The 26,930-nt window shown below is 34.1% G+C and overlaps 1 protein-coding gene across 1 annotated transcript; it reads right to left on the reverse strand.

Annotated features, from left to right (window-relative positions):
• Positions 1-9,429: 9,429 nt before the first annotated feature.
• LOC145585066 (short-chain dehydrogenase TIC 32 B, chloroplastic-like) lies at positions 9,430-18,833 on the reverse strand. Its single transcript, XM_081641815.1, has 8 exons — positions 18,529-18,833; positions 11,288-11,519; positions 11,096-11,175; positions 10,798-10,951; positions 10,595-10,673; positions 10,162-10,246; positions 10,012-10,061; positions 9,430-9,765 (listed from the first exon to the last, which is right to left on the reverse strand). Exons 1-8 carry the CDS (start codon positions 18,647-18,649, stop codon positions 9,580-9,582), a joined length of 987 nt encoding a protein of 328 aa, XP_081497941.1. The 5' UTR covers positions 18,650-18,833; the 3' UTR covers positions 9,430-9,579.
• Between the last annotated feature and the right edge of the window lie 8,097 nt (positions 18,834-26,930).

The following is a 26,930-nucleotide window of genomic DNA, read 5'->3' on the forward strand; positions in this document are numbered from 1 at the left end:
TAAAACATAATAATCAATCATCAATGCATACATTAATTAGATCATAAAGGGCTTTCGCTACGTATTACAATCTCACAATTAATTTACCGGTATTAAATCTCATCTCTCGAATCTTGACTTAACCATTTATAAATTAACCTTCCTATTGAAACTAGACCTAAACATCAATTCTCATCTATCGAATCTCGAATCAATATTGTCAAACTCATGCATAAAAGATTTGCGCAAATCTAGTCACAGAGCATTAAATCAATCAATAGGAAATTAATATAGCATTGACAATTAGCAACAATAAATTACCCCTTCATATTATTTATGGATCCCCATAAACCCTATAAATAAAACTACTCACACATAATAAAAACTAAACTAATCAAAGGAATAAAACAAGACATGATCAAAGGAATAAAATAAATTACTTAGATTAAGAGAAGAGAAATCGTTACCAAATAAATCTGGAATTAAGAATAGAGTCAAGAAAAAAAGTATATGAGAGAGAAACTAATCTAAAAGCTAAGTAGAGAGAGAAAATCTAAGAAAAAATTAAGAAAGAGTAAAAGAAGATACTAAACTCGCTTAACGGAAAAGTATTTATACTAAGCAAGAATCCTAAACTAAAACAAACTTAAACGACGAAAATTAACTCCTAATAATAACACGCGCCCGATCAGGCGAGGCACCGCCCGATTAGGCGCACCTTTTTCCATCAGGATTACTTCCTCGCGCCTGGCCGGGCGCGAGATCGGGCGCCAGCCTTGCTTCCCTGGCCCAGCCGGGCGCGCCTCCGGGCGCCAGCCTCTTTGGCCGGGCGACACTCTTGGGCAACTATTTGGACTTCGATTGGGCTCCAATTCTTCGGGCCAATCTGGGTTTCCTCTTCGGGTCTTGAATACTCAGTTCAAATGCCCCGGTATCACATATAGCGAGCCCTTAATCACCGGTTCAATGACTCTAACCGGCCCTGGGCTTTAGAAACTGGTCGTGTTTCTCCAATGCTCGTAATTGCTCCATAATATCTCGGGGAAATGCTCCAAAAGTGCAAATCCCTGCAAAAGTCAACCAAATCTACGAAAACACTAGAAAACACCAATTAGTAATAAAAGTGGCTCTAAAGAGGTAAAAACACTACCAATTATGACCAAGGGACGGGGGTAAAATACTATATAAAATAGACATATCATGTACAGACGTTACAAATGTCCGGATTTTCTTCTTTTTTCACGTCCGAAGAAAAAAGGAAGGCGTTTTCATGCAGTGTAAAAATGCAAATGGCGTATCGTATGACGCAAAATTGTACGGCGTAGATGATGCGTAAAATTTCACTTAATCCAAGCTTTGCAAGATCTACCTCTCGGAACTAATAGGTAGAGAATTACTGTAGGCGTTAGCTCAACGAGTCGACAGGCGCGCCGAACCTTCAGGAACAGGCACTTCTTGAATGGCAGCAAATACGGTAGTTAGTGCTCTTACTAACTTACCGGACAATTAGGGTGTCGATTCCACCCCCTGTATGAAGAAGCAACGAGACGATGTCGCGCTTATGTAGTCACGTGCCCCCAGTCCTGAGACACGTGTACTCATCTTGTAAACAAAACTGATGAGAGAGTTGCTGACTTTCTTCCCTCTCACTGAATTTGGATATATATATGCCTCAAAGCCTGAGACATGTATTTCTATCTTGTTGCATCCGGCTCGAAAACCGGACCCGGCTCGAATATCGGACCATTTCGGCTCGAATACCGAAAACCTCTTTTTCATCTTTTACTTTGTTAAAGTCAGGCTAAAGTTTCAATGACATATCGAGGGACTTTAGACCAACGATAACACGATTGAGAGGAAATCCTCCCCTTTTATTCTTTTAAAACCAATCTCTTCTCATTACCTGACATCACCCATAATACTTTTACTTGTAAAAGCGTTCTACAATTGCAAAGGATCAATCTAGATTCTTTAGTGCGTTTAGGCTAAGAATGACTTTTTCTAGCCTTAATAGCTACTTGTTTTTAACACTTAGCGAACCAAGGATTGTTTCGACATCCTTAAACGTTACTAAAAGATTCTCTATCCTTAGAGAACTTCGCAGAATGAGTCTCGAATTTATTTCCTTGACTACTTTGATCATCATCTATTCTAGACTCGATCAAAGTGGGGGCTAACTTTAGACATCTACTTTTGGCCTCCTGTCCCGACAGGAAGTGCAATGACGATAAATAAAGTCATCTTCGTGTTGGATCAAAGTGAAGAATACTTATGGATAACTGGTTAAGCCACAAAACACAAAAGACTAGTCCAAATTAAAGAAAAGCCAAAAAAAGGTCCAATTAACTAAACCTGATCATAATTAGGCTTAAGCCCGTGCTTAAACCCTAACAATGACGGATTTAGGAGAGCCTAGGTTAAAACTTAGTGCTGCCTCAAAAAAAGCCGCGCGTATCTCACAAAGACGCGCAGGGCTGCCGTGCGCAACTAATTTAGTTGCGCGCGACACCCAGCGCAACTTTCAGAGTTGCGCTGTGGAAGATTTTTAATTATTCGGAAATTATACGAAAAATATAAAATCAAATCTTACCATAAAGTCGCGCGCAAGACATAAAGTCGCGCGCAAGACAAAAAGTCGCGCTGCACATAGCAGCACAACTCTATAACTTGCGCTGGGATGTCGCGCGCAACAGATGTTGTGGCAGAGAGCTCGAAACCCTAAACCTAATCCTTCTCTATAAATACGAGATTAAACCGAGGCTTCAACAAACAGAAATTAACCTAAAAACTCTGGCGAAATAACTTGTGAACTAGTGCAACCTAGCCCTCTTGTCCTAAACACTCACCCTTTCGATACTTTGTTACTAAGGTGGAGGTTCCCCAACAAGAAGGTGTCCATAAGTGTTCTAAACGGAGATCTAGCAAAGAGAAGTGGTAAATTCCCGAGCACTTAGTTAAATCGCCTTTATTTTCTTGTTTAAAAGGACTTTAATTAATTAATTAGTGTTGTTTGATCACTTTTAAAATAATTAATTAATCAATTCCACATAGTATCTTGCGTTAAATAAAGACTAGAATTGAATTAAATAATTGTTGGTTGATCACCTAAGCCAAGGAGAATCTTGTTTATTGTTCTTCCACGAATTTTATTAAATAAGAATAACGACTTTGCAATGTAATTCCTACGTGAATTAATGTTTGTAAATAAAGTCAACTAACATAGTTTTAGGTATCGCGTTGCATATATTGTTTTGTGATGAAATTGTGAAAAAAAAGAGCTAGTAGAGGCCGTACTAGGGCTAGGATGATGATTCCCCTCTAAAGGAACGTTATCTTAGTACCCTCGCTCCCGAACTCATTTCTGGTTTATGGACGAGTTTGGGCATGGGTAAACTTATGATTTGTGCTTATTATTCCATGAAATCCACATGGAAGAAAGGCATGAACGAGGTTTATGAGTTTTTCCTAAAACTCATTGGCGACTCCTACTTGTTTCTTATAAAAAACGTGATGATAGAATCAATTCTAATTCAAGGTCCCCCAAACAGTTAGGAATTCAAATCCTACTACACCTTAACAAGTGTAAAGTCCTAGAATTTTAAGCGGCCAAGAGCATTTAAGGAGAGTACCCCTTACGATGGGATCACACTCCTTAGCTTACAGCATACAACAAGGACAAGAGAAAAAAAAAATACATAATGCCAGGGCACACATGAAGACTAGTAATTAAACAAGAATAAGAATATCATTTCTCTACAGATTGACAAATTGGTGATCTATTGAATTGCTTATTTTGAAACAACTAAATTAATTACTAAAAATCTAGCTAGTAATGACGAGTCACAAATATGTTTTGGAGTTTATCCGTTTGATTATAATAGGGAGTGTTTGATACTATACATAACTGTCTACTTTAATGATTGAAGTGTGTAGTTTATGGACCATATGTACTATTAATGCCGACGCGAATAATGCTTTGTTCGTTTATGATAGTTGGGCAAGGTATTTGCCTTAATGGTCCAGTGATGAACTATCATTACACTTTTATTGTTAGGGAGCAATAATATTGCACACGTATGTATGCTTGACGATGTGAATTCAAGAAAATTGATCGTATGCATTGTAAGGGTCGGGATTCAATGTGAATGGAGTATAAACAGCTAATGTGTATTATATATATATTTAGTCAACCAAATTCTTACTCCCACAATTAATTTATCCTTGTTCCTTTTCCCGTGCTTGAGGATATTTTTGGCCGCAGTCTAATAATGCGCTTCTTCTGGGTCTGATTGGTATCGGCTCGTAGCACTCAAGACATATGATACATCTGGCCTAGTACATATCTTGACATACATGATCGATCCAAAGAGCGAAGCATATGGAATTTGATTCATCCTCTCTCGCTCATCAGGTGTATATTTGGACAATGATTGTTGTTGATCTGAGAGTTTTACCATGAGACATGGACAGATGGCCTTCGTCATACTGAATCTTGCCCGTACCTTATCAATATAATTACTTTAGCTCAATCCAATCATCCTCTTAAATCTATCTCTATAAATCTTGAAGCCCAATATGTTCTGTAATTCCATAATTCTCCTATATCATATTTTGTATTTGGTTTGGACAAAGGAAGATCGAATTACTAGGATGTTAACAATTCATATCAAAGAAGCATAATGCACTAGTATAAAATACTAAAAGGCAAGTTGTTCAAACCCCCTATTGGGAAGCGGTTTTGAACCACAAGTCCTTAGGGGACTTGCCATTGGTCTTTTAAATGGCAAGCGGTTCAAAACCGCTTGCGATTTGTAATGAAAGGGCAGCGGTTTGGCGCCAAACCGCCGCCCATTATGGCTGTAAAAATAAAAATAAAAATAACTTTTTTTGGTTTTTTTCACTTAAAAAAATACACAACCTAAATATATGTGAAAACATTAATATTTTCATTAATTAATTGTTGTAATTTATATTTACATCAAAAATAACATATTAAAAAAATTGATACAAGTACTAAAATCAGTCTTCTTTCTTCAAAAAAAAAATTAAATCAGCCTTCACTTTTATCTGCATCACGCACTGCCACCATCGCCAAGACAATCGACACCACCAGCCCACTACCGCAACCGACCCACCGCAACCAGATCCACTAGCCCACCAATGCAACCGACCCACCACAATTGACCCACCACAACCGCCCAAACAAACCCACCCACCACAATCGACCCACCACAACCGCCCAAACAAAACCCACAACCCACCCACCACAACCGCCCTTATCTCGTATCATCACCACCACCACCAAGCACCTTAAACCCACGTTTAAAATTTTTTAAAAAAAATGAAAAATACCTTAAAATCCACCAAAATCCCAATTTGGCAAGAAATTATGGTTTTAAATGTCAAAATCGACCATGAAAACTCTAGCTACAGTGTTCATGATTGATTTTGACCAAAAAAAAAAACTAGAAAACCTACACGCATGCTCAGATTTTGGTATTTTTCGTTCGTTTCTTTTTTGCTCGATTTTTTTGCTTTGTTCGTTTTTTTGCTCGATTTTTTTTTTTTTTTTCATTTTCAAAATTGACTCACAAGGGTTACCTACCATGGTATTTCCTTTTTTTCATAAGATTATTGATGTTGCAGAGGTATGTAGTTTTTGAATATTGTCAACTCGTTTGGTATATATTTGGAATATTAGTGTGTTGTAAGAAACCTATCAACCTTAGAAAGCGATACAAAAATTTATGGTACGAAACCTATGAAAAAGTGATATAAAAACCCATAATGATGCTTTTTTACGGCAAGTATCAATTTCTATTTCCTTTTGGAGTGTTCTAAGTCTTGTAAATGGATTGAAATGTAATTTATGTTGAAAGACACGTTTGGGATGAGATGACATTTAATGAACAATTTTATGTTACTTTCCTAGCTTGCAAAATTACTTCATATTATATTTCCATTACCGTAATTTATTATAGGCTACTAAATAAGTCGTAAGGTACATGTTTCAGAATACAATTGCACGTCACAGATTATAAGAATTATTTACACTTAAGCATACATATTAGTGTAGGGAATAATTTTAAGCGTTAAACCCCTAGCTTGAACCCCACTGTGATCATACACTAAAGTACGGTGGCGTCCAAAAGGGAAGAAGATAGAGCAAAAGAGTCGCCAACAAGTTTTTTAGGAACTTGTAAACCGTTCATAGGATGAAGGTTACACCTACCCCTTAACGATCCAAGAAGCCGTCAACTCCATAAGGTCTATAACCAAATAAGGGTTCGGGGATGAAGGTACAAATCCAACCTAAAAGAGATTGAACCTGCCCTAATAATAGGCCTCTACTTTATTCTGATCGTATTCATGTGCGCTTTTTAATTAACATGCAATCAATAGGATTAACTCTAAACCTGTTTATCTATGTTGGTTGAATTTAATGCACAAATAAATCTATTACTGACGATCACTTGAATTATAATCACAATTAACCCTAAACAAGATTATTAATTACGTTATTAAGCGTGGTTACAAGTACCAAATTCCCTGTAAACATGCAATAAAAGGCGTGATCAAGCAATAACAATAAATATCAAGCAACATAATAATAATAATAATAATAATAATAATAATAATAATAATAATAATAATAATAATAATAATAATAATAATAATAATAATAATAATAAATAAATAAATAAAATAATCATCATCAAAATAATAATAATAATAATAATAATAATAATAATAATAATAATAATAATAATAATAATCTTAATCATCATAAATTATAACAATTATAATCATAATCATGTTCATGTTAATATTAAAGCACAATAATAATAACAAGATTCTAGGCATGATACTAACAAGATTAATAACAAACCCTAGCATGTCACTAAGCAATAAAAATCAAATCTTTAACCCTAAAATGATACTAACAATCATAAATATTAGAAAGAGAGCATAGGAAGCATCATAGCAATCATATTTAATATTAAATTTACCCTAGACATGATAATAGGAATATCATAACGCCCTAACATAACATTAGGAATCATAATAACAACCTAAGCATGATTTCTATATCATAATATCAATAAATCAATTAAAACACTTACTTGGATGCCTCGTACCTCTTTCTAATAACAAAATACACACGTTAGTAACTTCAAGGAAAATAATAATCAAAACAATTAAATTAAATAATTGAAAAATATATTTGGGACCAAACCCTCAGAAATTAAACCTTTCACGTCTAGAGCGAAGGCAACTTCGAATATGGCTAGGCATATCTAAGTCTTGCGAATGCGGAATTTTGTATTTGAGAAAAGGCTAGTTTAGAAAAAGAGAGAGACAGAGAGAATAATCAAGAAAATCTTGATGAGTGTTGGTGAATGATTAAGAGAGAATTAGAGAATTAATGATTGCGAATGAAAACTGATTGTAGGTGAATGAAAACGGAGTTTTTAATACATTATTTATAGAGAAATCAACCAAAAAGATAAAATATCAAAACAGAGCACTTAGCGCACGCAAAACGAGGTTGGCGCACGCAAAACAGAGCTGGCGCCAGCACCAGCTAATTGGCGCCAGGGACCAAGCCTGATTCCAGGCGCCAACGCCTGGAGTCAGGCGCCAGACCTGTTTTTGACGCGTTTTCGAAAATCAGATAAGTTTGCCGTACTGGAGGATAAAATCGTATCTTTTCCTCGAAAATGCTATTTGATTTTAATTAAAACTCTGAAAAGTCAACAAAAGTCAATTTATCAATGCTAATTGAATTAGGAATGAAAAGAACCTTATAGAAGAATCTAGAAGATTAAGACCATTCCTAATTGCATTAGGAATGATAAATCATATTAGGCCCTCCTCTAGATCATTGGGCCGCATATAAGGCTCAAACCGGGTCCAGTTTAGTAAATTGGCCATAATTTCCTCAATATTCATCGGAATTGGGCTTATAATATATTGTTGGAAAGCTCTTGTCAAGCCCCATCCAACTACACTATTATTGGACCTATATCATGGACCAACCAAATTGGATTGACTGTTTTCTTAAAATAAGTTTTCAAAATCAGAGAGAAGAGAAAAGAAATTAAAACTATCCGCAACACTAAACTTTCCACACTTTCACTTCATTCGATTATGATTCGACGTGAAAGGTACTCATCACTGGGTTTGGTTTTGGGGAGACACAAATGGGTGTCTACAATTAGCTATGCATATTAATTGTTTAACTTGACTATATTGAGGATGTGTTTTCCAACCTATTATTTGTTTTTTCCTTTTCTACTTAGATTGACCGTTTTTATTGTATCTTAAATGGAATTTGTTGGCTATAGTTGGCATATCGTTGAAGTAGGGAATGATGGATGTGTATGTGATATATTTATAAATGTGGTTCTTGCAATAATCAATTATAGGGTATACCGGTATATACCATTATGTAATGAAGTTGTAGTTGGTGTACATTTTTCCTATACTGTCTTTTGGTGGATTCGTGTGTGATTTCAAACCAAACAAACACAGCTCCATTATTGATCATATTGCGGGTAATCACGAAGAGGTATAGGGAGTAAGGGGCATACCATTAATACCATTTGTGGCAGGTGTAGGTTAGATTTAGGAAAGTAAATTAACGATTATTAATAATTTTTAGGATCATTATCTTGTTTTCTCATTTGCACAAATGATCAAAATCGCTCTTGTTTCTAGGGTGTACTGAGTTGAAGGCTTTAGTTTTATTTGTGTTAAAGGACCAACCCAACTAAATGTTAATACTGATGGTTGAGGCCCAAGAATATGTTTTATACTCTATCACGCCCCCTCATACAAGAGCCCATTTGGGCTAGAAGTGTTGATGCGGCATGAGCCCTCCTCATACCCAGCGCTTAATATTCAACTTGAAAGCGGGGATGGATGAGATTAAAATCCGTGACCTTTGTGTCACGCTGACTCTGATACCATGTTGAAGGACCGACATAACTAAAAGCTTAAGCTGATGGTTGAGGCCCAAGAATATGTTTTATACCCTATCAGTTTATTCATTTCATCTTCGGCATAATCCTGTTCTAGGACAACTTGACATGAAAGATCAAGGTAGAATCGAGTTAAGGGCTTTGCCCTTGGTGACTGGGGAGGGCAAATCCTTCCTGAGGCGTGTTAGGTTATTGTTCGTGTAATCGTGTTGCCAATGATCTGAAGCCCAAAACTACGGCATCATGTGTGTAGGCTTGATCTAGCTTGTTATATGTTGTTACCAGTTTTGTGTTTTCTTCTAGTGTCCAATTGATTGCATCATGTGTGTAGGCTTGATCTGCAATCTATTCTTCTATTGTCCATATTGGTTTAAAGCATATTTTGATGGCTTCAATACAATTCAATGATCAATAAAATTATGTGTTTGCTACAATGCTGAACAAATAACGATTAAGATCAAGAGCCTTTGAATTGAACATAGCATAACATAACATAGAAGATAAAACATATCTGTTACAGGATGATTTGCTCAAGGTAGTAGGACACAAATTAAATCTTAGAGATATTGGACACTGTTTTGTTTCATAATTATTTGCAAGGAAAATGTATCTTGAACTAATTAATTTGTTTAAGCTTCGTAGCTGAGTTCACCAAACTCTCGCTAAACTCCCAAAGTTTCTTTCCCAATTCCTCATCTTTAGCAAGTGCATATGGCTCTAACTCGTTACAATCCACGTAATACTTGCCTGTTTCACCTTTTAATTGCGGATGGAGGGCTACATAGCAAGTTGTCGCAGCTCCCTAAAAAGAATGAAAATACAAATTCATTTGATCACCGTGGTTAAGTTGGTTACTACTATGTTTTCAATTATATAAAACCAAGAATAACAATTAGTCTTGAAAAAATTAGTGTTTTAGCCTGCAGGTGACAATCATTATTGTTCCTCTGTCATAATCGTTTATACAAAGAGTTTATGTACAATGAAAAATGTTTGCTTAACTTTATATGCATTGCTGTATCGATGCAAGTGAGTTGTTTATATATACCTGCGGCACATTTTTCCATAACAATAGCCCTGTCAGAAGATTAAGAAATCCTGCAAGGAATTGAAGGTCACACAATCAGTACTTACAGATCATGTTATAATGGACCTTTAGATTGCATGTCATAAATTGAGGGAGAACAAGAATTCATACGCATCAGGAAGTAAGAATGTCTCATGAGATTTGTCATGATTAGTCCTGGGTGCAAAGAGTTTACAGTAATATTGGCGCCCTCTGCCTGGACACACGATACAAAAATATAGTTAGATAGTTTGAGCCTTCAGTTTTTGGCCTCGGCAAATATTAGATAATGAGCTGTAATGCAGAAGAAAATGTTCACTCATAAATTTTGATAAACAAGCATTGAGTTTTTAAGTTAAAAAAACATGGAACAAAATTTTCAAGGCGGTATGTTTTCAATTTTTGTATTTGATAATCTGAATCTTGAGGAACTAAATGAAAAATGATGTGAAGAAATACACGTCGTGCAGAACTTGATCAAAAAGTTACTATGAACATGATGAGGTGATGACAACAAATATTAATGAAAGTACTCAATAGTAAAGACTCAAAGGATAATCAAAACCTTGAGACGGCGTGATAACTCATTTGCATGAAGTACATTTGCCAACTTAGATTGTCCATATGCCCTTTTGTCAGAGTAACTGCAAAACAAAAATATGATCCAATAGCAAACTCGCGTTAAATTAAGATATACAATTAATATGCTAGTGCTGCTTCAATTTAGTCATACGGATATTAGAGGAGTTTCTAACTAAGCAAACATACCCGTGTTCATCATTGATTTTATCAAATCTAATTCCTCCTGGATAAGTGTGAAGATGTGCTATTGATGATAAATTCACTATTCTTCCTTCAATGCCAGTTTCTTTAGCTGTTTGCTTCATTTTGTCAAGCAGCAGATTTGTGAATAGAAAATGACCTGTCATGTTGTCATGTAACAAATCAATTCCGTTGAGACATTAGATCAAGCAGCATTTGAAGAAATCCACCCTGTCCTAATCGAATTAAATGCCATATGGACCTGACCCTTAAGATTAAGCATGATCTCTGATTCTCGACTAACCTAAATGATTTGTCGCAAATTGTAGCTCCACCCCATCTTCAGAAAGTTGGAATGGACAAAACATAATGCCAGCATTGTTTCTGCAAGATTAAAACACACCACATATTCTTACATTAGCATAATCTTCTCTGCAGCATCTGAAGTCGTACAAGTTTGCTAATCATCCAATGAATTTAGAAAAGATGGTATTACATTAATATGTTAAGAGGCAAGTTTAGAGCTAGGAATTTATCAGCACATTCTCTGACAGATGTGAGAGAGCTGAGATCAAGCTTAAGAACGTCTATTCGAGCAGATTTATTGTCTTTAAGAATCATCTCCTTGGCTTCCTTAGCGGCGTTCATGTTCCTTGCAGCAATTATGACATGGGCATTCCGAAGTGCCAACACTCTAGCTGTCTCCAATCCTATTCCACTTGCTCCTCCTTCACATATGCAAATTCATTCTCAATTTTCACCTCTACTAAATTTAATAAAATGATATATACAAGCCCCTATATTATAGAAATACAAATACAAATTTCTTAACAGTAGTAACTGCTATTTAATGTAAGAAAATCCCCACTTCCAATCACAATTACTTGAAAAGATTCATAACCAAGCCCTCCAGGATACATGTTAAAAAGAGGACTCGTGATTCAAATCTTACAAATTATAAAAATAATTGTATATATTAATTGCAAACCTATAAACAATTACAATTTTTTTTTAATTAATTCGTATTATTTTTTTATATACAACATTTATGCTTCAATAAAATTTGGTTAGAACATAAACACTTAAGCCCTGTTCTTTTGAGCTTTTGGGCAGAGCAAAGCAGAGCAGGGGTCAGCAGAGCGCCAGAGTAGATAAACTTCAGCAGAGCAGAGCAGATTTCAGGATAGCATAGCATAGCAGAGTCGAGCCGAGCCAAGCCGAGCGAGCAGATTTCAACATTATTAATAATACTGCTGCTGCTACTACTACTACTCTACTATTACTACTGCTGCTACTAAAGGTTTATTTATATTTATTTCACAAAAATTTTAAAATAAAATGATTTAATGTGTGATAATGATTTTACTTATAAATTTGTCTTAATCATATATTTTTTACCCTAAAAATAATAATAATATAAAAAGTACTACTTGAAAACAACCTCTTTTTTTTATTAATCTTAATAAAAAGTATGGAAAGATTTGAAAAATAATTCAACTCAATGAACTACAATCAATAACCACATAAAATGTTTCTACACATTATGATTCTAATATCAAGTGTTTATAAAAGAAATTGTTATTAATTGTTATTATTATTATTATTATTATTTATTTTTTATTTTTTTGAAAGAATTGTTATAATTATTAGAAATTATTAATTAATAATATTATTAAATATTAATTTTTAATAGTTTGAATTATTAGATATTATTATTAATTATTATTATGATTAATAAATATTAATAATTATTAATATTAATAATTATTCAAATTATTTTTAATATTAATAATTATTATAATTATTCAAAATAATAAATTATTATCATCAATACAACATTAATTATTATTATTGAATATTAATTATTATTGTTGTTATTATTAATTATTATTTGAAAATAGAGCAGAGTAGAGTAGAGCAGAGCCGAGCCGAACCGAGCTGAGCCGAGCAGATTTCTTTTCAGCAGAGCAGAGTAGAACAAATTTGATTTGTGCAGAGCAAAGCAGGACTCAATAGAGCAAAACAGAGCTGCAGCTCTAAAGAACGGAGCCTTAGTCCTCTTCAAAACTTACCAAAAATATGCTTACATGTCCAGCAATTTTACCAAAAAATCAAATGATATATATTTTTTTTTCATTTTTTTTCTATCGTTATGTTATATGTATAATATTCACACACTTTCCTTTGACGCTTTTAAGATGTATAAGTTGGAAAACGCAAAGTAAGATAGATTGTGATATATGACCTTGTCATATTTCTCAAAATATACTTTAAAAATATCAACTTTATATACTTTATCATCAAGAGAAACTTATATTTTCTCTATAATTTTTACTAAAAAGTAATTTAAAATATTTGTTTATATATGTTCATTCATAAGCATAGAATGCAATTAAAAAGAACAAATGACCAAAATGTTTTTACTCCAATAAAGCAATTGGACTGTCTACTCAAATGTACTTTAATCTCAAATATTATTTGCTAAAAGAGTAAAAATGTAAAGTGATAAATAATCATTAATATTATTATTATGTCAACTGTGAGTGTGAGATTGATGAACTGCTGAGAATGACATCTTCTTGTCCCATGAATTAAATTGATTAGATAAGGAATAGTGACATAAGAACTAGAATTGTAATTAAACCACTTTATTTGTTGCGAATCAAATTACCTTAGAGTATATACCCAGCTTCCAACCTCCACCCTAATAAATGTACGTATTTTCCAGCTAATTATTTCCAACCCACAAATTACACAAAAACTATATGCTAAATTAATTTGTAGGTCCAATATTGGTACGAAAACTCGAAAAGAACTTAGTAGAAGCTCAATTTTGGGATGCAAGTAGCAATTTCACTATTGCCCCGCTTATGTATAACGAAACAGGGGGAGTAGCATTATTTTCACGACGTACTTTTCTTCGAAACAACCACCTCATTAAGAATGTTATTAATTAGCTATAATAAATTGTGTTAGGAGTTTGAGATGACTTGTGAAGTATAGATATATATTGTGGTTTATGCATAATGTTGCTTCTAATAATGGTACATCGATCTATTTATGAAAGATAGAACACAAGTTACAATAACCTTATATATGGTTCATTGGAGGGTAGAATGGATGGCTATTTCCAACATTATTCCGTAAATCTATACACTCCTTAAACCTATACACCTTTTGTTTTTTAATTTTACTATTTATGCAAAGTTCACATTTTTTTTTTACTCCGTATTATTATTACTAAACTGTAACATAAGTTTTGTTATATATCTTTTTTTTAAAAAAAATTAAAATAATAATTTTAACCAATGTTAGACAATTTGTTGTATTAACAATTTGTGTTTTAATGACAAGTGAAATAAAACAATCCAAATATATAAAAACAATGTTTTTAATGCGGATTTATAAGTTAAATATACCCTGAATCTTTTCAACTGGAAAAAGTAATTAATGTAACAATTACTTCTACTATACATACATTACATACTACTCGTAGTACAATATAGTACTCCCTCCGCCCCAAAAAGAATAACCCATTTGGGTTGATTACGCGGGTATTAAGGAAGTTAAGTAAAAAGAAATAAAAGTATATTGGAAAGATAAATTTACATGGAGTTTGTAAAAAAATAGAGAGAGAAAGTAATAAAATAACATGGAAAATCAAATTTTTATATGGGGAAGCTAATTTTACACAAATATTGTTGCAAATTGGTGGTGTTTTAATGCAAATGGGTCATTCTTTTTGGGACAAAGTTTTGGCCAAATGGGTCGTTCTTTTTGGGACGGAGGGAGTAGTTGAGGTCCATGAGGATCTGTGGTAAAGTTGTCAATTCAATCAGGTAATTTGTGCTAGGTATATGTTGCATATTTACATGCATTAAATCATGAAATCTTTAACTCTTTCTTTGCATTAACCAAAGCCAAAATGAAATTAATGAGACAATTCCAAAATCCATAGGCCCGTCACCCCATAAAGAAGAACAACATAAATCAGGATTGAATGAAGAAGTTGGAAGTTAGAAGTTGCACACTTCCTTTCCAGCAAACATTATACTCCGCGTATTAAAACTCTCTCCGCCCAAATGAATGTCTCTTTTAGCTTTTGTACGAGTGTAACTTTTTTTATAACGTGAACATAATAGGAAGATATTAGGAGATACTATATGATTTTGTTGATTAAACATGAATATAATAATAATTAAAAAAAAAAAAAAAAAAAAAAAAAAACGGGATATAATTTATCACAATCAAATTTTAGAAGAGAAAATTGTAGGGTTTGGCTAATAAAAAGTAAACAAATAGTATATGGTGAAATCATTTTTTTTTTAATTGCAAAGGTTTTTTATTTAACTATAATAAAAATAAGGGCATGTTCACATTTACTGAAATGAGCTGAGCTGAGCTGAACTGAACTGAACTGAAATGATTAGAGCTGAACTGAACTGATTGGAGCTGAACTGAATTGAGCTGAAATGAATATTTTATAAGAGAGGAAAATTAAGAGCTCAACTGAACTGAAATGAACTGATTTGAGCTGAACTGAACTGAACTAATTAGAGCTGAACTGAACTGAAATTAAGTAAATGTGAACAGACCCTTAGTTTTCAAACAAAAAAAAAAAAAAAAAAAAAAAGGCTATAATAAAAATAAATAAATAAATAAATAAACTAGACTTTTATTTAGAGATGGATTAGAAGGAGTATGCACAATTTTTAGACTAACAATATCATACTTATTGGGTGAATCTAGCAAATTGGTTGAATCTTAGGTTGTGCAAACAATTTGGATGATGTAAATCGAAAATATGGGTAAATGATTTGGTACATTGTTGGCATTTTTGAAAAAATTATAATGGTAGAACAAATGTTTTAGTAAAAAAATCATGTCACATATCACAAATTTTTATACATGGGTAAAAATATATTGCATTCGTCTTTAAGTGGTTTTCTTGTTAGATTCGAACAAGCATATTAAGAAATTAGTGTGGTGAAATGAGATTGAATGTATTACGGAGTAGTGCTAATGGATGGAGTTCACTTTTATTGAATTGATTACTAGGTTACAATTAAAAAATAAGGGTTGCGCATTTTTGTCGTTTATGATGATTTATTGCTAATTTGTTGCAATTTTGGTGGGCTTATTTGTTGTCATTAAAATATGTTGACTGCAATCTACCGCATTCTAAATGTTTTATAAAGTACCAATTTTTTTTTAATATTTTTTTTTTTTGACATTGAATTTTTAATTTATGATGATAAAGTTTACGTAAATTGCTTAAAGGTTGTTGAGTTCTGGTTGTTTACTTTATTTTAACTTATTTCATGGCCATTTATGGGTATTTTTTAGGAAAAATGGAAAAGAAAAATCCAACTTTTGAACTTTTTCCTCCTAAAAATCCAGCCTTCATTTTATTCCTCAAAAATCCAACCTTTATACCCCACCTTCTCCAACAAGTCCATTTGACCTTTAACCTATTAAACAGGTTTAAAAAATATTTTTAAAAAAAATAAAAAAAAATTTCACTCCTCTTTCTCTTTCCTCTCTCCTAAAAATTGAAACAACAGAACCAGCACGAACCTGCACCGCCACCACCACCTCTGCCACCGGTTACCCCACCTTACCCAAACCCAGAACTGAAAACCCTTCTCCCACTCCTACCTATGCTCAAAACCACAAGCCCAGACTCGATTAAACTTGCGATTTGCTCTGATTTTGGGGCTGCAATGGTTGATTAAATGGGAGTTGTTGGGTGCGGTTTGCGATTGGTGGCGATGTAAGGCAATAATGGTTGTGGAGGTTACCTTTGGGTTGGTAAATTGTTGCTTGAGGTTGGGGCTTTTTGAGGTTCGAATGGTGGAAACGCTCAATCAATTTCAAAAAACACAATCAGCAAACAACATCAAACAATTAATCAAATTACCAAACAATTAATCAAGTTCTAATAAAAAAATTGATTGAAAAAAGCAAGTTGGGTAAAAAGTACGAGATTAGAAAATTACCCAGAAAGCATATTTAGAGAGAAAAGCTAAGGCAAAACAATGATTGGGATTGTTTGATAGAATCAAGTTGGGTAAATTTGTGGGCTGAAGTGTGTGGTTAATTGTGCGGTTGTGTTGCTGGTGTCATGTGGTGGCGAGCAAGGTGGATGTGGATTGGGGATTGGTGGGAACGATGCAGCGTGAGGTTGGAGTTGGAGGGTGGTGCGCAGTTGTGATTGTGGTTGTTGCACGGCTGCTGAAACAGAAATTGGAAATGGAGTGTAGGGCGGCTGACCGGTGGAAGGAGTGGTGTGCGTTTTCTGGTGGAGAGGAGAATGGGGTTGCTGGGTTCCGGTGGCAGGTGGTTGTTGGGCGGTGGGGATGGGGTGGTCAGGGAAGGAGGGTGGGGCTGGGTTTCTGAATTTTTTTTGTTTTTTATTTTTTATTTTTTCTTTTAATTATTTTGTTTTTTAATAATTATAAAAATAATTTGACCTATTAATAGCTGGCACGTGACATATAACTTATAAAAACCGGTAATCAATAGGTAATGGATTTGTTGGAGAAGGTGGGGTATAAAAGTTGGATTTTTGAGGAATAAAACGAAGGTTGGATTTTTAGGAGGAAAAAGTGCAAATGTTGGATTTTTATTTTCCATTTTTCCTATTTTTTATTGCAAAAAAAAACTAATTCAAATATTAAATAGAAAATTTCGTTAAAAAAACGCGTATTAAATTGAAAATAAATTCTGTTATAATGAACATATTCTAATAAGTACTGATTTTTTTTTTTTTGATAAAGTGCTGATATTTACAAATAAATTTTGTTACAAATTTAAAATATTGAGTAGCATAATTTAGGATATTCAAATCAGTTCAGATGAAATAGTATTCAAATCAATTCAGATGAAATAGCTTGAACCAAGTTAATTTTGTAACAACTTGAACCAGTTACTCAAAACAAAAACAATTTATTTCATTGGTGTCTAACCAAACAATTTATAACCAGATTTATGGATACAATGGACAATGGTAGAGTGAAACAATATATTAGACCTCAATTTAACATCCAACAAAAACTAATTAATTTGCACAATTCTATAGAAAGTGTAAAATCCCAAATAGAGTACTCATCGACAACACAAGAACTAAAATGACCGACTAGAGGTAATAATAATAATAATAATAATAATAATAATAATAATAATAATAATAATAAGTTGATGTGGCTCAGCGGAAGCGGTTAAGTATAAAACTCGTTGTCGGGCGAATGGATATGGTTTCATTCCCTTCTCCTTTTCTTATCTTGGAGAATTAGATAAGGAAGTTGTAGCGATGCTGAAACGGGTTCAGATGTTTTTGACGACGCAAGACATTGGAGCTCGTGCGACAGCTCATATTTCATTATGGTAGGCTTTGCTATAGCTAATAATAATAATAGTAATAATAATAAAAAGAACACCGCAATTGATTCTAAAACTTCTAATAAATTTTTGTTACCCAACTTTTCGGTGAAACTAATGCTAAAAAATAAGTCATGTGATCATTTAATAAACATTTGGAAATACTCGAAACAATCACCCACCCTGTCATGAAATTTTTAGATAATCGTCACACTCCGTAACATACCTATAAAATGATGATGAATTTTAAATTGTTATATAGTTTTAGGTTTAAGATAATATGACAGCTAATTCTATGATAAAATCGAGATCATAGCATAAAAAGAAAATAGCACAAGGGGATGTGGAAAAACAAACCAGTGACAATAGCAGTGAGATTAGAAGCATCAATCCCTTCAGTAACTTGTTCAGCAGTTGTAGCCGATCCGTACCCGCTCGCACCTGGATACCCGGTCACCAATGTGAAGAAGTTCACCATATCTCCTTGTATAACTTTTTGTTATTTGAATTGAGATGAACTGAGAAGAGAAGAAATGAAACACAAATGAAAGAAAAAACTTAAAGAGAGAGCAAATAAGGTGCCCACTCTTCCTTTAAATAGGAGTACTTGAGAAATGGGGACAGTTGTATGGCAGAAGAGAAGCAGTTAAAAATAAAGTGAAATATTGTTGTAAACTCAAAAGAAGGCAATGAAATGAATATAAATAAGAATAATGTACATTTGTAGGTGGTGAAAGAGGGTTTAACTTTATGTAGAGTATAGAATTCAACTACCTACCTATCTTATTGGTATTTATTACTTAGGAATGGTCATTTTGTCCAGCTTTTAATAAAAGATAGATTAAGTGTCTGAATTTCATTTCTTACCAGATTTAATTGCTGTATGAAATGTACTACTGTAAGAATGATGTGTACTGCTGATGAGTTTTTCGAGTACGATAGATCTTTCTTACCCGTACATTAATGCCTCGGTTCAGCCTGATCAAATATAATGACTTTGTACGTTACTGCACTCTACACTTGCTTAAGAGGGGGACCGGGGTGGTTCTTATATTGGGGGTAAAATGACGATGAAGTTTGTAAGACTATATGGTGGTTCTTTGTTTTAGGAGAGGCGTGGGTTTTGTGTTTGATGTTTCCTTGATTTTGGTGGGTAATTTGGCGTGAGAAATTTTTAGCCTCTAATAATAAGAACACGTTGGTATTTCACATGGTATATATATATTTTTTTTTTCCCAGAAAAGTATTTCACATGATACATAACAACAACAAAATATATCAATACCAACAAAACATTTTTGCATTCATTGGGTCATTGAATAAGGTTGTTGGTCTCATGATGATATGATGAATCACATTTATATAGAGTTTATCAGCACATTTCTGCTAGTTTTATAGTTGCTTTTTAGGTCTTTTAGTCGTTTTTTTAGGTCGCAAATGCATAAGTTGTTTGTTTTGTGCTCTATTACGCTCCGTTTGTGTTTTTCTTAATGTTTCAGGTGATTTCATAGTCATTTGAACGCTTTCGGAGTAGTTTTGGAAGAATCGGACAATAAAAGGATGAAATGACGATGAATCGAGGTCGCTCAATGAAGAATATGTGTTGATGGAAGCTTAATATGAGATTAACATGCATGAGGAATGAATATACCATTCACAAGGGTCGCTATGCATCTTCCGGAAATGAATTTGAGTTAGAAACGAAGTTAAACGATGTTTTACAAAGTGGCAAAACTGACCTTTGTCCACTCTTTTGATCATAACTTGAGTTCTACAAATTGCATTGATGCGATTCAAATTGCGTTAAAAACTAGACTTAGAGAGCTTTCCAATTATAGGTCACACGCCCCAAGAAGGCTTCTAAAACAGAAGTTACAGGCGTTTGAATCCAAGTGATGCTGTCAGCCACCCGCGGGATAATTGTTGCGCCCCTGTCCCGCGACCACTCGACACCAGCAGGTGCTGCTGCCAGGCCGCGGCCACCAGCCTGCGCCCGCAGGTCTGGTCGAGCAGCCTTGAAGCCTCGAGTAGCTTTTTCATTCACATCGTCACAAGTCTTCGGGCCACGTCATCGCCACGTCATCTTCTATCGTCCACTAATAATTCAACTTATGTAATTTATATTTTCTTATTTCTTTTCTTTAATTATTTTTAGATTAGTTTTAGGATAATATAAATACTCAAGGGATAATTATTTTCCCTTATGCCTTTTATATCTTTTATTATTTTACGTTCTTTTGAGTTTTCTCATTTGAACCCTAGTTTCTCATGGCATCTCCATGGATTCTTCCATGGATGATTCTTGGGTTTATTATTTTAATTCATTGAGGTATTTTATTTCAATTTTATTGCTTTTAATTATGCTTTCTTCATTAGATTTAATTTTTATCATTTATTTCATGCTAGAGTAGTTTATTTCTAGAGTTTGAGAATCCATGTTTATACAATGAATCTTGATTGATGTTTTTAATATTTTGATTATTAATTTCTCTAATTGATAGTGTTTTGTTGTTAATCTTGCAACCTGATCAATTGTTTGATTAATTCATGTTAATAAGAGTTTGAATCGAAAGATCTTACTTTTAGAGGCTTCCCAACAATTAGCAACACTACAATAAAATAACTTTTTCGTAGCGATTATTTTAACCTTTAGTATCGATTGTAATTGCAACAAAAAGCTTTCCCAACGAATGGTCATTCAATACAATATCCCCTGTTGCCTTAGCCTTTAGTAGTGGTTTTCATTATCGCTGGGGTTGGCCTCAATAATCGATACGAAAAACTACAACCAATCGTGGTGATTATTGTAGCGATTACAATCGCTATAAATGTTTAACTCATTTTCTTCAAAAAAAAAAAATACAAACAAACATGCGTATGATCTTTACAAGATTCGAACATGCAACCTCAAACTCTTATATTAAATGTTTCACCAATAAGCTATGACATATTTTATGTATTCTTTGTCAAATAATATTTATATATCTAGTGTTGAAAGGCTTTTCATATTGATTTTTAGGATTTAGTGGCGATTGTAAATGATACGATTTCTAAAAATTATATAAATGTGTAAAAATAGTGTGGATCTGTATTATTATGGTTTCCGTATCGATTTTATATAAGAAAACCATGGCGATTATAAAAATGATACGACATCCTTAATTATTTCACAAACATACTTGCATATTGTAGCGAATGTACAATTGCTACGAAAAGAGATTTTTCTTGTAGTGCAATTCTGATTATGTCAGCGACCGAACTACATATGTTGAATTGAGACCGTTAAGACCCGATCGTAGGCTTAGCAATTGTTCTAGATTATTGATTGATTGAATTGTTATTGATATTTGATAGATTTAGAACTATAAACATGGTGAACCATAACCCTAGGTCTTTTTATTAATTATTTTATCCCTCTTTTAATTTAGACTATTTTTCTATCCCAATTTCGTGACATAGTTTAGTTTCTCCATACCTTAGAAGTTAGATTGAATAACCATCTCTCTGTGGATTCGACCCTACTTACCCTACTACATTGTTAGTTGGTTTTGTTAGGAATTTATTTTTGACATGTGTACGACAACCTATCAAATTTTTGCGCCGTTGCCGGGGAGACGACTTAATTTGATTTGACTTTTATTTTTGGTTGAACTAAACTTGTATATATTTTTATTATTTATTTTGTATATACTTCTTTTTTGTTTTACTCTGATTTTGTCAACATGGCGTGGTATGATTATAATTCGTATGGGATGAATGATTTTAATTATCAGGGGCAATATGATTATAATTTCGGGAATTGTAATGCTAATGTTTATATGTTTGATGCATCATATGATTATCAAAATTCACAAAATATGTGCATGGATTCCTGTGAAATTTCTTATTACCCTAGTGAGTCTTATATGCCTAATTTAAATTCCTCTTACCAACCCCAAGTGGATAATTATACTCAATCCAATTCATCGGAGTGTAGGGAACTTTTCAATATGATGAATGAGTTTATTGTTAATCAGCATGAAGAACTTAATGAATTGATGCATGATTGTCAACGTATTTCAAAATCTATTGAATTACTTGTTGTGCAACAATATACTAACCAACAGGTGATACATGATGATAATGATATTGGTTTTGAGGATTGTATTTTAGTGGAGGAAAGCATTAATTTGACTCATGATATTTACCCCCCATCAAATGAAAGTACAATAGAGGAGAATAATTTCCCATCTATCTATGATTATGATGGTGAAATATTTTGGAATGATGATATAAAGGTAGTGGAGAAGGAAGAACAACCAATTATCGTGAAGTCCTTGGGTGAGAAACCAATGGTTTTGGATCTTTTGGTAGTCGAAAATTTTATTGACAAGCTTATTCATGAGGGTGAAGTTGAAGGTAAAAACATTTATGTTACGCCTAACCCATCTCCCCTTCATATCCTGTTTTCCCATAGGCTTGATCTAATTCCTTCATTCACTATGTCAAATCCTCCATACTTTCTCAAAATTTCTCCATTTCATGATACACTTGGTCATATGGACCTTGATGTTTATTAAAAAAGGTCTACATTGCCTAAGGGGCAAGCGGGGGTAAGGTGTATATATTATTTTTCTTTTTATTTTAACTTTTCTTTTTCCGATTATTTTTCTTTTATTTTTTCTAACCCCCTGTATTTCAAGATTTGTGTGCTTGCTATCAAGCCATATCTGGTGCTCAATGATATGTTTGCAGGGGCGTATGATAAGTTACTCAAGGCATTGGATTCTTCCGATTGACGAATTGAGTAGGGTCGTGCGGGACCTTAAAAACCAGCTATATGGGAGGCAACCCAATTTTGTTTTTGGTTTTTTTGTTTTTTGTTTTTTCTATTTCCTATTTTTATTTCTTTTTTTTTCGTTATTTAAATAATAATGCTAATGGGTGTTCAAGTGATGATCTGAACTTTATTGCTAGGTACAGACATAGCAAAGTTCCTTGGCTACGTCGTAACCCAATTACAACTACCAATTGTGGTGGAGGTGTCTATACATTTGACGCTCCCTTCGCTTACCCATCCCTTTGTGAGTTGTGTCTCTCCCTTATTTATGCTATAGTTCCTCTTTGTTCACATTGAGGACAATGTGATGTTTAGCTTGGGGGAGGATGATTGTCATCATTACTTTGCGCATGTTAATTGTATTAAGTTTAGTTCTTTTGCTTTGTAGGTGTTGTATGGTTTGTACCATTCAATAGGAGTGGGATTTACATACAACGAAAAAGAATGCATTGCTTTCTTAGGTTTTTTTAGTTGTTTTGATACTGCATACTTGTGTTTATTATTCATATTTTGTTTTCGAACCGTGTGCGGATTTGATTTGACTCTCTTGAGCTTCTTTTGATCTTAGTTATAATTCTAAAATTCAGTCGGTATGTGCTATACATTGCTAACTGTTTGACATTGTGTGAACCAATTGACTGGTTTGTGGAAGATTGGTTGTCCCATATCAAGTATAGCTAGCCAATTCTCTTGTTAGATCACCTTACTCTGTGTTTATGTGATTGATGCAATTTTATTTCAATGACTTTGGCTTGAGATTTATTAGTAATTTGATTATGATTCACGCATGCCGCACATGATAAAGGCCATGTTCTTTAAGTAACCTTCAGATGATATTTAGATACATTTGTTCTCATTTTGCTCACCCATGTTGTTGCCTTGCCCATTCATTGATACATAGCTACATTACAAGCCACTTTAGCCCCATTGGTTACTATTCCCAAGTCTAGCTAGCTTGGGGAGCTTATTGATGTGGTGTCGTTGTTTGTCATTGTCAAGCTTCATTTTATGCGAAACATATATGGTGGATTGATTATTGAAGAAAAAAAAATTTGTATTTATAGTTGAGAAGTGTTACTTGAAGATGTGAAGAAAAAAAAGAAAGAAAAAAAAAGAATAAAAACTTGTTTATATGTACTCATTGAAAAAGCCGAAGAATTGAAAGAAAAAAAGGCAAAGAAAAAGGAAAAAAGAAACAAAAAGATTATCCATGACGATGTATAGTTGATTTCAATCTTGGTTCTATATAATGTTTTAGAGAAAGTTGGTGATATCAATTGGAGAATGAATTTTAGATCATTATTTGTTCGTGTTTATGTTATTGCTCCCCAAGTTGGCTTTTCGCTCACATTTTCCTAAATATTACCCTACCCCTTTACCTTAGCCCCATTACAAGCTTATAAAGTCCTTTTGATCGGCATGTCTGTTTTGTGCGTGATTGAGTGAACGTTATCTCTTGCTATCGTCAAATAATTACCCTTTGTTGCATCAAATATTTATATTCTACAAGGTGTGCGGCGAAGACTAGCTTGATTGGGAAATCGTTTGTGGCCAAGTTTGGTTTCAATTGTGGATTATGATGTTGAGTGGTTCTATTTGTATCCGAGCTAGATTTTGGTCTTTATAACTTTGGTTTGATTATTTACTCGAGAGTCGAGTCGGTCTTATTCTGGTTCCCTGGAAGTCTTATTTGTCTCTTTTCTCCGTCTTGAGTCTAGTATTGCTTGGGGACAAGCAATGGTTTAGCTTGGGGGAATTTGATGAATCACATTTATATTGAGTTTATTACGCTCCGTTTGTGTTTTTCTTAATGTTTCAGGTGATTTCATAGTCATTTGAACGCTTTCAGAGTAGTTTTGGAAGAATCGGACAATAAAAGGATGAAATGTCGATGAATCGAGGTCGCTCAATGAAGGATATGTTTTTATGGAAGATTAATATGAGATTAGCATGCATGAGGAATGAATATACCATTCACAAGGGTCGCTATGCATCTTCCGGAAATGAATTTGAGTTAGAAACGAAGTTAAACGATGTTTTACAAAGTGGCAAAACTGACCTTTGTCCACTCTTTTGATCATAACTTGAGTTCTACAAATCGGATTGATGCGATTCAAATTGCGTTGAAAACTAGACTTCAAGATCTTTTCAATGATAGATCACACGCCCCAAGAAGCCTTCTAAAACAGATGTTATAGGCGTTTGAATCCAAGTGATGTTGTCAGCTACCCGCGGGATAATTGCTGCGCCCCTGTCCCGCGACCACTCGACACCAGCAGGTGCTGCTGCCAGGCCGCGGACACCAGCCTGCGCCCGCAGGTCTGGTTGAGCAGCCTTGAAGCCTCGAGTAGCTTTTTCATTCACATCGTCACAAGTCTTCGGGCCACGTCATCGCCACGTCATCTTCTATCGTCCACTAATAATTCAACTTATGTAATTTATATTTTCTTATTTCTTTTCTTTAAGGAAAATTTACTTCTAATACTCCAACCTTTGCCCGGTTCTCCCAAAACACACCAACCTTTTGTTTATTCCAGATTACACCAACCTTTATCCCCCATCTTCCCATATTACACCTAGGTAACAGGCAACCGGCTACGGAAGTCAACACCTTTTATTTTGAGGTCTGTTAACTTTTACACGGGTCATTTCCCTCTCAAAATTTAACTCCCTCCTAAATTCCAAACCACTTGTGTCAATCACCATTAATGACTCTGCTTGCCGACCTCACTCTGCATCAAAATTTACTGCGCTCCCTCCTATTTACTGAATTGCGTAGGTCTCTCTCCTCCATTTACTGGTCTAAATTGCTTCACCTACATTCGTACCTGGTGAAATCAGCGAGGATTTTTCACAGCGAGGAATTGGTGGTCCTGCAATCCAAGGTGTACGCTTGGAGGTATGTGCCCTAAAAACCTTGCCTTTTTTGGTTAATTTGATATTAACTGCTATGAATTGTCTATTTCCGTCTATTTTTGGCTTGTTAATGTGTAATTTAATTGAATTTGATTTTTGGGATTAACATGTGTAGTTGAATTGTTTACTGCATGTTTTCCTTTTTTTTGGTATGTTGATGTAATTCAATTGGTGAAATGTGAAATTGAAAGGGAAAATTTGTGTATGCTATTGGAATCCTATGTTATTTGGCTGAAATTTGTTTGCTTTCCTTTGCTTTATTGTTGGAAATGGTTAGATGGAAGACCCTTTTGCTGCTATTACTCTGAAATACTGGTATGGTGGGACTTTTAAATCTGTTGCAAATGGGGAGTTGGTTTATTTAGGTGGGAAAGGAAGGACATTTAACATTGACCCTGATATGTTGTGTTGATGGTGGTTAGAGGATTTTTCAAATAAGTGTGATGGTGTTGGGAACATAGAGTTTCTGTATTACTTAGTTCCTGGTCATACTTTAGTGAATGGTTTGAGGAAGGTTTATTCAGATGTTGAGGTGTTGGAGTTACAGAAATAATGTAAGCAATATAGGTGTATTGAAGTGTATGTGTGTGGTGGTGTTGAAATTTCAAACTTATATCCTTCTAACCAACCAATTCAACAAACAAATTGTCAACCTTTGGAAAGTGAAGTTCTAACTAAGAAACTTCAAATAAAGAGGGGCCCACATAATACTTTATTAAAACCACATGCATCCAACCAGAAAGATGCTTCTGCATCTGAAGGTGTGACTGGTACTTCTTCCACAGTCACACAACAACAAAACATAACCCATCCTAGCCCTAAAAGGAAACCAAAGCAGAAAAAAACCATAAAAGTACCCACCTCACCTCTAGATCCAACCTCCCAAAACCTTGTTCCTTTCACTTCCTTTAACTCTGAAATTATCCCTATTCCAAATCTAGATCACTCAAATCCACAGATTCAGACTGAAGAGGATGATCTGTGGCTGGATAACAGACAAGAGAGTCCATTAGACTGGGATACA

Source organism: Chenopodium album, chromosome 2, assembly GCF_948465745.1.
Source record: "Chenopodium album chromosome 2, dcCheAlbu1.1, whole genome shotgun sequence".
NCBI lineage: Eukaryota > Viridiplantae > Streptophyta > Magnoliopsida > Caryophyllales > Amaranthaceae > Chenopodium > Chenopodium album.